Here is a 12,513-nt window from a genome sequence, read left to right on the forward strand (position 1 = left end):
ATTCTCATATTTGAAGCGTATACATGTATATAAATCGAATGACATATCTGATTATCCCTATCAAAGGTTGAGTAGAATAGAATAATAAGCCAACTCTTTAAGGGGAAATATAGAGAAAAGATTTTTTAAATATTTATCATTTCTGCTGATATATGAAATAGTGTGAAACAAATAAAATAAAACATTCTTGGAATACTGTTAAATACTTAAGATAATATCATAAATAAAATCACTAAACAGCAGAATTTCCTTTTTTAAGAATTTGTCACATTAAAGCATTAGTATTCCACACATGGTACATTGGTTTTCACACTAGCAAAATATTTCTTGAATATTTCTTAACCAATAGGTTGTCATTTTAACATCAATAAATCCCATAGCCTTTGAGTCTTGCTTATAATGTCCATCGCAAGTTTGATCTCATAATAACCATGATAACCCCACATCCAACAATGACTAAAATGATAAAGCACACAGCACAGGATACTTCCACTATATTTGTCCTTCAGTGATATAGAAACTTGGCAAGCACACTTTCACTTATACTCCGAGTTGGTAGACTCCTGGACATGGTGAACCCAGCCTGGCTCTGCCCTTGACACTTGTTCTACAGCTAATGTTGCAATTTCTGGCGATGTTGAATCTGCCTTCCGTCTCCCTAGTTGCTGAGACGACATAACCTGATGTAACAACACAGCATTTCTCTCTTGACCCATTTTGGAAATTGGTGGCAGGATTGTGGTCTGTTGCCGCTTGTCAATAATCGGCACACCGTCTCCTTTTTTAAGGAACGGTGCGATGTCTGGAGATTCAGATCGACTCGAGCCACTACTTTTACCCGAGGCAACTCGGAGGGGACGGGCCTGGAGCTCGTCTGCATTTCCATATCTTCGATACTGTCTCCGTAGTTTGGACTGGATATCTTTTGGTGGAGCTGGGATATAGCTTGGGGCTTGTGTTCTCCGTATAGTAGGGTCAGCACCTGGGTCCACTTTGTTATTGAGCTTATATCTGTGAAGCTCGGAAGTCAGATAGGCTATATTATTAGATTTGGCCTCCAGTTCTGCTTTAAAATTGTTAATGGTATGAGTCTGAGATCTTAGTTCACCTAAGTACCTCTTCTTTTGAGTATGAAGCTCACTTTCCAAATGTTTGATCTTCTTGTCTCTTGATTCCACCTCTGTTTCAAATTTGATCTTTTCTTCTTTCTCGGCCATTAGTTGAGATTGTAAACCCTTTAATTTGGTTCCAGACTCTAAAGGAGAGCAAGTATTAAACATTATATGTATTAATCATAAGAATTTCTGAAAGCTTTTGTAAATAATTTATTCTCAAACAAGATGCACATGAGTGAGTGAGTGAGTGAGTGAGTTAGGTTTAATGCCGCTTTTAACATTATTACAGTTATATCACGGCGTGTCAGCTTAATGTGGGAGGAAAGCCCGAAGTGATGCAGGTCTCAGACGTTTACCACTTCGGTGAAACCCACGAGCACGGGTATGGTGCTGACAAACCTAGAAACATAATCGGGGTGAACCGGGATTCGAACCCACAATCATAGGTTTCTGGCGTGTCCAAGGGACGCAACCCTGCACAGCGAATCGCGGCGCCTTAGACGACTGGGACACCCGTGCCCCCAAGATGCACATGACACCTGTCATTAAGCAATGTAAGCCCTATGACCATTGTTTGTTTGTTGCCTTACACCACACTCAGCAATATTCCAGCTATATGATGCTGGCCTGTAAATAATTAAGTATGGGCCAGGCAATCCAGTGACTGACATTGAGAGCAACAATCATCGTGGAACAAGGACACTCAAATCAACCAAGTCACCGAGTCTGACCACCAGATCCATTTGGTTGGCCTTCAGAATACCAGCTATGGTTGCTGGGAGTCAATTCTAATCTGGAATACCCATGTGTCCTATGACTATTGTCGTGATGGCTCCAGTTTTATGATCATTTTCTTGAACATTTTCGATATATTTTCATCATATGCATGTCTTAGGCTACAAAATTATAGATATTTGGATGATCATGCCCTTTGTTCATATAGTGGATAGAAAACATGATACATGAAACACAATGGTATAATACCTGGTTCTCCCAAGCCATAGCCTTGCATAGTGATTTGGAATGTTAGATCTGGAACAAAGGAACACATCTTTCAACATTTACATCACATAGCCCACAGATGTCAGGTGAGGTGAAATGGGGTTTAATGTCGTGTTCAAGATTATTGCACTTATAATACTTATATAGCGACATGCATGCACGTGTGTGTCTGTGTGTGTGTGGCTGCTTGTACATGTCTGGACTAATGCCAATTTATAGTGCTAGCCCACTGAGATACCATGCCGCAGTTTAACATGAATACCCCACTCAGACACAGTATACGGACGCCGAGCCGACCAGTTTTTGTTTTAGCCCCTTCAGGATGAGCACCAGACAGGGTAACAACAAGTACCATCTTTTAACGTCTTTTGGTATGACGAGGCCTGGGAACGAACACTGGACCTTCTGCTGCTTACTGGTGTCAAGAAAGAGTAGCCTCTTCATTATTGATCAACCAGATTAAGAGTTTAGCACTGCTTTTCGCATATTCAAGGGTTTATCTAGACCTGCTCTGGACAATATTCTGCCCAAAGTCTACAGCAAATGACAGTAAAAATTCACCTAATGGAATGAGAATGTCTCCATTCATGTTGATATAGTTACCAGGTTGTGTCAAATATACAGCTTTGTGGGGATGACTTGTATTTCACTGATAAGCAGGCACAATATTAAATGAGTGTGAGTGTATTAGGTTTAACACAGCTTTTAGCAATATTCCAGCAATATCATGGTGGGTGACACCAGAAATAGGCTTCACATTGTACCCATGTTCCAAAAAAAGGAAGAGGCATTATTGTATTGAATGCAATGTTAAAATGCCTCTATATTTAAGAAAATAATAATTGTAAAAAGAATTCAAAATTGGCACAAAATAATAAGTTTTTCCCCAGTTTGCCTGACAAGGGCACTTAATTAGAAAATCCTACATGACCTTTTTACGGTATCCGTGAATATGCCAATCAATGGACTATGGTCAAGAACAAGTACTGAACAAACTTGCCCGACCTGTAAAAGTACTGTACACAGACAACACGATTAGAAATTCAACTCTTCTTAGAACGTGAGAGTCAGCACTGATCAAAGCCCTGCAAACACTTGCAGTGAGACTTTCCATGCCAGTAACACACACACACCCAACAACGGACATTATCAACATTCAGCATTCACTACTCGGGACAAGCATGTGGTAATCAGAGCCTACTATAACCACAGCCTTGTATCTGGAATAATTGAATGGACCATGTCATCCTACAGCTAGATCGCATTGATCATGGCAGCCTGCATAGTCCAGGCCAGACAATCCAGTGGTTGATAGAATGAGCATCTAGTCATTGTGTCAGGCATGAGGACGCACAATCAACCAGGTCACACAGTGTAACCATGCAATCCTCATTATTTCGCTCTCATCCAAGTATGGGGAACTGGGGAACTCATCGTCAACACTTTACAGGTTTGTATACACCAAGCACTCCATCAAACGTATTACATACAGATGCTTTGTGGTGTAGTCTTTGTATCTAACCCACAATAAAGGTAAAGCCTGGTTTCTGTGAGAGGAAAATCATATAGAGCTCTGACCAGATTACACTGCACAAATGTCAATAACATATATGATAAATGTGCCATGTGGTCATCTACACAACCTCACTATAAGGAAAGGGACATGTTCACACAAAATTCATTTGGGCTCATTTGATTTCTAAGAGCTATATTATGCATACACAGCCTCACTTCATTAAATTATTAAAAACAGACTTGCACCACTACTACATATTTGACAGGGATATTCCTGGGTGATGGAAGAATGCACTGTCTACTAGGGCTGTTACGATTCACTCGCGTATTCGGTGAATCGAACCGTAACCATTCATGAATTGAATTTGTTATTCATGGCCACTAGAATCGAATATTTATGAATATGCTATCATGTATATTTACATACCCTGTACCTAAAAATATCCATAACAACATATTATATGCATAGATTTCTTTCAACGACAACACATAATATTTAATTTAATAGTATTGTTTTCACTGGTCATTGTCGCATTTGAGCAGATACTAGTACCTGGATACGTGCAGTATATAAATGTATAATTTATTAATAATTAACAAACCATGTCAAATAAATTATGATGTTATTGTTTCACTGAATATAATAAATAATACATAAACTGCTGACTTGTTATTGTAATTGTGAATTAATATTCGTATTCGTTACCCTATATTCGTGATATGATTCGTATTCGCCTCATAGTGTATTCGTTGCAGCCCTACTGTATGCAAACCTGTAAGTATGGATGAACATGAGGTCTATTCAGCCCTTGAATCCCCAATAGTCACTTGGAACAAGCTTATGGTTAGCAAAACCTTTTCTGTTTAAATATCCTCACTGGGGACTACAAATGCTACAAGGTATACAATGTACATATGCCTGTAACAGATGTCTCACCTGTGCACTTTTTCTGTAGAGTGTGTATTTCTTCATGAAGTCCTTTGAGTGTTGTGGCATGTTCCTGTTGCATGAACAGAATGGAACTCTCCAGGTTCCGCTGGTGGACTGCTGCCTGTGTTGCCATCCTTTAAGGAAGGTGTTTACTCAGTCTACAACAGAAGTCAGCTCATTTTTCATTCCTGTTGAAATAAACTGTTGAACATTTGCCCAGAAATATAGGTTATTTTGGTGTAGGTTAACACGGGAGAATGTCCAATCAAAAGTGGATAAAATCATTATCATGAAAATGGCTATTTTTTAAATAGCATGGAAGACATACTCTGAAATTTGCTAACTCATCTGTGTAATTAACTCGACATTAATCCAAAAGAATGTTACCACTTCACATAATTTTCGTGTATCCTACAAAGCAGATGACAGATTGTATTGTTTGTAAACATCGGGTTTTTTTTTTCAATTTTATCATTGTAAACAAAATAGACCGCCCTCCGCAAAAATTGGTAAATTCGTCAACGCATGATTAGTATTCTGATTAGTACACAAGGCAGCTGATGATCATCTGAAACACAAGTTTTCAACATGATGAAGATGAGAATTGAAAAACACATGTCCAACAATCAATGTCTTTATGATGGTGGTTGAATGAATCTGCAACATTACGCTGAATTGAGTTGAGAACATATGACACATGACTTACTGTAAGACGACAATATCTGGATTTAGCCTGAATTCTTTCCATCTAAATGACAACACTTGGACGCATTTGTAATTATTAATCAAATGCAAAATCCGTCATTCTGTAACAATGGCGTACTTTAGATGTAGCGCACGTTTTTCTTCATCAAGTCTTCCCTTAACAACACATACTCAGACAGCCATTACCTTCACGACGACAGGAATGTTAGAGCATGCCGGGAAATGATGACAGTTACGCGATAGTTCATTCTTTTCAAAATATACAAAGATAGATGTGAATGATTTAAGAAATACAAAATATCATAATACAATGGGGCACATATGAATACTAATAGTGGTTAATAATACTTAAATCACGCTAACGCGTTGTTTCCTTAGATAGTATTAGGGTTACAACTAATTGTATAAGACAGCATTGTGTAAATTTAATATGCCAGAAACGTAATGTTGGTACGGTCTTCTATCAAGTAATAAACATCATGGAGGCAAAAATGTATTTTGTGTAATAAATGCATCTAGTAACACAAAGAAAACATTTTGATAATACATTGAATGGTGGTTTTATAATGTCTGTTCAAGGAATATGCTATTGCCAAAAAAGAAACAAATATGGCTACCCAAGGAAATGTGATTCCGAAAGCTGGATTTGTTGTATGGGAATGGTTGAGTGAATATGGTCGATGGAGGCCTTATGATTCTCCCGTGACTTGTCAGATTGAAGGCCAATATGGAAAAGCACCACAAGTGTATCTTGGGGCAGTCAACCAGTCGTTGTGCATGTACATTGTTGATTTTACAAACATGTGTCAAATTCGCCAAGGATCAGGTGTGTGACCCAACATAAATTAACCGAAAGTGTTGAAAGAGCTGTGAGGAATTAAAATGTTTATGTTCCGATCGCAATGTGCTGTCGTAGATATCATAAAACAACCCCATGCGGACATCTAAACTCAAAGTAAAAGCGAATGAAATGTTGTCGAGTCAACGTGATAGATGTGAACAAAACTGGGGGCCCAAAAATCAGCCAAGTTGATATTGTTTTGCATACGTCAGCAATAAGAACTTGTTCGTGCTAGCTACTTGGCATTTAGACCATAGTCATATATATCAGCCATGAGTCTCCACTGACTAAAAATAACCCTGTAAAAGTATGGGTTGTTTGGTGTACACACTGCAAAGGTCATGTACATGATGTTTATCATATTTTGAATGATGATATTCTCTTAGTCTTAGTCTGTATTTACAATGTTTACTGTAGAGAATTATACTATATACTCATGATGACTGCACACATTCACACAATTACTATGACTGTAGGCATTATTATCCATGGTAACACTAGTCCATGGATGGTAAAGTTTACAAAGGGCAAGTGGAATGCAAATTGAAAAAGCTAGTTCAGTTAGGAGCAAGTCAAAATGGACATGACAAGCAAAAGCAACCAACCAGAAAATTCAAATGTTTTTAAAGTGTTTAGTATGTAATCGGCTGTTTTGTGATCAATATTTAAAAAGTGAAAATAACTAATTAAAAAGTAACTAAATTCTAATTCACACACATGATAAGAATCTTTTCTCATGAATACACACTTAAAATATCAGTCACAATTTCGCAAAAGCTGGTCTATTTTATATAAACTCTCTTACTACAGTGCTTGTGCTCAGCATCAGCTGTATGGGTGGTGCATTCCTGCTTATCCAGCCTTGCAAATAGGGGATAATCCCAGTGTTGTTTATTTAAGCATGGGGTTATTGTCAAAGGAGAGACAAAAACACTGGACCCTTGCCATGTTTGTTAATGTAGTTAACCGTGGTAGTGGCATGAATGTATGTAAACATTAATTTTATTACATAATACAAAAGTACAGTAAGATGAAAATGTTTATTTTCAATACCATTATTCATTCAAGTCTATACATGTTCATTATACATGACAGAGATACCTGATGAATAAATGTTTATTAGGCTAAAAAACATAACAGTCTTGGTTCTCAGGCACAGCCCACATCATAAAATTCATTGCACGTTTTGTTTTTGTTTCCATTTTTACCTATTTGTGTGCATGGTGTTTAAGTATTAGGATTTTTATGGGTTTTTTGAAAATGGAAATAAAAACAAAACGTGAGGCAGACTTTATGATGCAGTGGTGCCTGAGAACAAAAACTATTTTTTTGTAGAATTATCATGATTATATAGATAAAATTTCATCAGTTTTCGTTTCATTGAAATACATAAGTGTTGAAACTGTGCAAATAACATTAATTCATTGTGGACATTTTGAGTTACGTGCCTTATTCATGGTTAATACACCCACACCCCCAACTTCCATCTTCCTCTTCCCTCTCTCCTCCTCCATTAGGATCTGTTTCTAGTACCTTTCAGAAACTTTGCACCACACAACATGAACTTGTACTCTCAGAATTCTGATCTCAATTTGGCAGCCATATTGAAAATGTCCCTCATGTCAGTCACTTTGAAGACATTACTTTGAATTATTACCATTATTCAGCAATTTCATTATGTATCACTGGGGCGGTGGGGTAGCCTAGGGGCAAAAGGTCTCTTCGAGCCGAAGACCTGGGTTCGATTCCCCACATGGGTACAATGTGTGTAGCTCATTTCTGATGTCCCCAACCATGATACTTTTGGAATATTGCTAAAGGCGGCGTAAAACCATACTTACTCAGATTCACTCTCTCATGTAACATTGTTATAAAATAACGGATGTAATGTTTATTTCTGGGCTAGAATAGATTCCTAGCAACCTATGCTGGTAAGAGATGACAAAATGGATTGTTTGTCATCGTATCACAGTGAATTGCTCATAATATCAATCACTGCTTTGTCTGGTCCAGACTTGTATACCGACCGACAACCTGTCATGCATATAGCTCAAGTGCTGTGTAAAAGTAAGTGAGTGAATATGGTTTTACACTGCTTTTACCAGAAATGGGCTTCACACATTGTCCCCATTGAATCGAATGTCTTCGGCGTGACCTGTGTAAAAGACAAAGAAATATATTTATGTTTTGATCCTGTATCTTTGACCATAATATCCACTCATGAGTAAAGTCATACTTCATTTCGACATCTTTAATGAAACCAGTTTAGGAACATGAGGAGCTTAAATTTTGTGTATGTGATCACAGGATTGGTATCTCTAAATTGTTAGTGGGCCCCTTCTGAATCAGCATCAATACTTCCCAGGTCTATATTCCTGGATTTATCCTCATTGCATTTGTTGTACTACGATTGGTAGTCTTTTTATGTGTTATGTTTTTAACCATATGGATGCCATTGTACAAAACAACCTTAGCGCTAAGACTGTCGTAAGTCTATGGTAAGGTATGGGAGTTACGATCACCTTAGCGCTAAGATCACTTGGTACAGCGGCACCATTGTTTATTTCATATTGCATCGAACATATACACTTCACTGTATAATTTTACATGCTTTTAACATGTTTAATGAATACATAATTTGCCCTTGTCACTATGTGGTTGTGATGTTGCTGATACGACATTAAGTTATAACTCACTTACTCATTCATTACCCTACACTGCAGTCCTCAATCACCTGGGAATATGTATGTTTGTATTGAGTCAGGTATTGAAATGAGGTGAAATGAACCCTACTCCGTGCATGACCTCTGTGCAAAGCCTACCATTGCCTGACATTGAAGCAATTTGTGGAGGCTACAAGGCCACTGCATGTGTTGCTCCAGACATGTTGCCGATGTTTGTTTGTTTCTCGTTTAATGCTGCACTCAGCAATATGGCAGCTATATGACATAGTATAGGCCATAGAGGTACTGGGGCAATTATGTGATGACGATCCTATGATCGACACGTGTGGCATTAGTATTTATCAAGATGCCATTATATATTGAGGAAACAATTTATTCTAATTCTCCTACCATTTCCCTGGTTTTGGCACGGAATACTTGACGTGCTTGTTGTCTCCCCTGTCCTATTAATCTTTTTCTCATCTTCACTACATGTTGATCATTGGATCGTCGTCACATGATTGTTAAAACTTAAGGCCTCCATGGAACAGTTGTCAGGAGCTGGGGCCCGTTCCACAAAGCGATCTTAGTGTTAAGACTGTCGTAAGCCTGTGTTAAAAAAACTTAGCGCTAAGATCGCTTTGTGGAACGGGCCCTGGAAACTAGTCAGGGGTGGGGTGCTTCAGTACCCCCATTGCCTATACTACTTTCTGTAACCAGGAAATCCAGTTATTGATATCATGAGCATCAATCTACGCAATTGGGATACAATGACATACATTAACCAAGTCAGCAAGCCTGACCACCCGACCTCGTTAGTCGCCTCTGACGACAAGCATAGCCACCTTTAATGGCAAGCATGGGTTGCTGAAGACCTGTCCTTGCCTGGATCTTCACAGGTGTATTAACTGGACATGGAGAAACATCGTGTATGCAAGCCCATGAAGTATTGAAACTCATCGATTACAATCTGTCCACTGACCGATTCAGAGAATAAGTACATACATTGAAGCTAAGGGGTTCCTGGGGTCCTAGAGGTCTTCTGCTGAATCATTTGAGTCTAGTGACCTTGACAGGCCAAATTCGTGCCAAATTCCAAACACTAACACTCCTCCTGTTCACCTTTGTTCTTCTTCTGATATTTCCTTCTTTTTTTTCTGTAGGTACAACACGTCCAGTGAGAAGGAAGATCTATCCCCAAGTTAGCCATTCTGCCAATCAGATTGCATGGCAGTGGTCAGGTGACACACCAGGCAGTTGGAACACTTACGACTTTGATGTTGCTGGTGTTGTTGAAGATTACTACAGTAGAGGACAAAAGATCCTTGACCTGAGCGCTACCCTTCTTCAGCTGCCTTATTATATCAATCTTAGTGCTATGCAGCAAGTGAGAATTGAAACCGGGACAATACGTGGAATAAGACGGCAGATTCTAAGTGTACCATACCCTTTAGACACTGGAAAAGCACAAAATTTGGTGTTGCCACCTCCGCAACTTTTAAGCACCTCCTCATCTACCTCCATGTCATCAGGTGTAAACAAGAGAACAGCATCCAGTAGTTCGGACTCGGATTCAGATGGCGGGCTTCCGAACGGGAGTTTGCGGCACTTACGATCATCAAGGAAAAAACGTAAAAGTCGTTTCCATGCTTTTGGATCAAGCAGTAAAACGCAGAGTAGTAGTGCTAGTTTAAACATTCCAAATCCATCCATCTCCATGGGACATCAGTATATGATGCCTCCTGCCTCCAATGCAATGATTCACGGATTAATTCCTCCAAGCAATAGGGCTCTTCAACATACAATGAACAGCAACTCTGTGGCTAGTTCCAGCTCCAGTGCTGGTAACCATGGGAACAGTATGTTCAACTTGCTACCTCCGGCTCCTTCTGTATCTTCCACCAGCGGTCAGTTATTTCAGGGCCCTCTCACTCGGAGCAGGTACAACAATGTGGCATCGTCCAGTCTGGCGCCGAGCATCATGGTGTCGTCCACCTCGGGATTTGTGCCATCTACGTCAATGTCCATGATGTATCACAATAGTATACCAATAGGAATGTCAGCGCATTCACAGTTCATGCCTTCTGCTGCAAATAAGTGAGTATTAGTAACTATTTTTTCTTATTCTTATACATGTTATAGTTATAGACTGCGTGGTCTAGTTGATAGAGCCTTCCCAGAAAGTGGAAGGTTGGTGGTTCGATATCAGGCCATCTCATACCAAAAGATGTTAAAAGATGATACTTGTTGTTACCTTGCCTGGCTCTCTGCATTAAGGGCATGAAAAAAGTACTGGTCGACACAGAGTTAGTATACTGTGTCTGAGTGGGGTATTCATGTTAAAACTGCAGCATGGTATTTCTTTCAGAGGAATAGCTCTATAAAATGGGCATTATTACAAAAAGCCACAAGAATACACTGACACAAGCATGCATGTAGCTCTATAATGCAATAATCTTGAATGTGACATTAAGGCCCATTTCACCTCACCTATTTCTGCCTCTCTAGCAAGCAGAAAGACTGCCTCAGCTGGTGGCTTCTCAAAAGACAATGTGGTGCCCTATTATGCTTACTCCTTACTAAAAATATTAATAATCATCTGAGATAAGCTGTCAGCATTAGAAATTGGCACTAGTCCTGTAGTCCTTGCCAAACTGCACAATAGTTAAGGTATCATAAGGACAAGTAGAAATTTGCCTTTTTTAACATGTTTAAGGGTTTTGCTATATGTTATCATTATAAGGACTTGTTGATCAAACCTGTTAGTTTTTACCATATCTACCACTGGTTGTGCCAGGAATATTTGACAGTAAACTGTGTTTATAGCGAATACGCTTATTACGAACTGACGGATATAACAAACTGTTTTTGTCCACGTCCATTTGCTGCTTTTTTTATCATATGGATATAACGAACACGTTTATCATGTTTGTAACGGATGTAGCAAACTCACTTTGTGGACCCGTCTGTACTTTGTCAACAACAATTTTTATCTTTATAACAAACTGTTAAACCCTGAACTGCCCACATGTCAATCATCAGTCCATCAAAACATCCGTGGCCAGCACACTGCGCACATTCTTCAAAGGGTTCAAAATGTATATATAAGTGTGCCAAACTCACAATTAAAATCACGATGGAATAGTTAAAACAAACTCTCAGTACCCTTGTGGCATGCCCCTAATTACAAGAATATATAACAAATAACAGCGATGTTTCTAATGCTGACTTATTGTATAATTATTGCGATCAGGTGCAGATTATACGCCCCGCTATTAACTTCTCTGGGTGTGGTCATGTTTGTTTCCACTGTGCATGACAGTAAACAGTGCATTGTTGGATCATCGTCGTTTTGTGACAGCCGATCCCAGCCGATCGTGTGGGCATGGGTGACCCAGATGTTTAAGGCGCTACAATTTGCTTGCCGAGTTACATCCTTGGGCATGCCAGAAACCTAGCATTTCTAGGTTTTTCAGTACCATAACCATGCTTGTGAGTTTCACCAAAGTGCAAAATATCTAAGACATGCATCACTTTAGGCTGTCCTCCTTCATTAAGCTGACTGACTGTGATATAACTGCAATACTGTTCACAGCGGCATTAAACCCAACTCACTCACTCACCCACTCAAATTATTCAGCATTCTATACGCTGATAAGCAATGTCATTTATCTCATTATTGCCCATTACTGAGCAAGTTTTGCATGTATCATTATTTTGAAATATGTTATGTTTTTATTG

The 12,513-nt window shown here is 39.0% G+C and overlaps 2 protein-coding genes across 2 annotated transcripts in view; one reads left to right on the forward strand and one right to left on the reverse strand.

Moving 5' to 3' along the window:
• Window positions 1-244: 244 nt before the first annotated feature.
• LOC139456276 (coiled-coil domain-containing protein 92-like) lies at window positions 245-5,454 on the reverse strand. Its single transcript, XM_071237900.1, has 4 exons — window positions 5,270-5,454; window positions 4,570-4,721; window positions 2,100-2,147; window positions 245-1,255 (listed from the first exon to the last, which is right to left on the reverse strand). The coding sequence occupies exons 2-4, from the start codon at window positions 4,694-4,696 to the stop codon at window positions 537-539; spliced, it is 894 nt and encodes a 297-aa protein (XP_071094001.1). The 5' UTR covers window positions 4,697-4,721; window positions 5,270-5,454; the 3' UTR covers window positions 245-536.
• Window positions 5,455-5,877: 423 nt separating this feature from the next.
• LOC139456277 (E3 ubiquitin-protein ligase DTX4-like) overlaps window positions 5,878-12,513 on the forward strand; it is a 34,558-nt gene continuing 27,922 nt past the window's right edge. The window contains exons 1-2 of the mRNA XM_071237901.1: window positions 5,878-6,094; window positions 9,936-10,869. Coding sequence (XP_071094002.1) covers window positions 5,878-6,094; window positions 9,936-10,869 — 1,151 coding nt within the window. The remainder of the gene's footprint in view (window positions 6,095-9,935; window positions 10,870-12,513) is intronic.

This window comes from Haliotis cracherodii, unplaced genomic scaffold (assembly GCF_022045235.1).
Source record: "Haliotis cracherodii isolate W230 unplaced genomic scaffold, xgHalCrac1.p SCAF_11, whole genome shotgun sequence".
NCBI classification, from domain to species: domain Eukaryota; kingdom Metazoa; phylum Mollusca; class Gastropoda; order Lepetellida; family Haliotidae; genus Haliotis; species Haliotis cracherodii.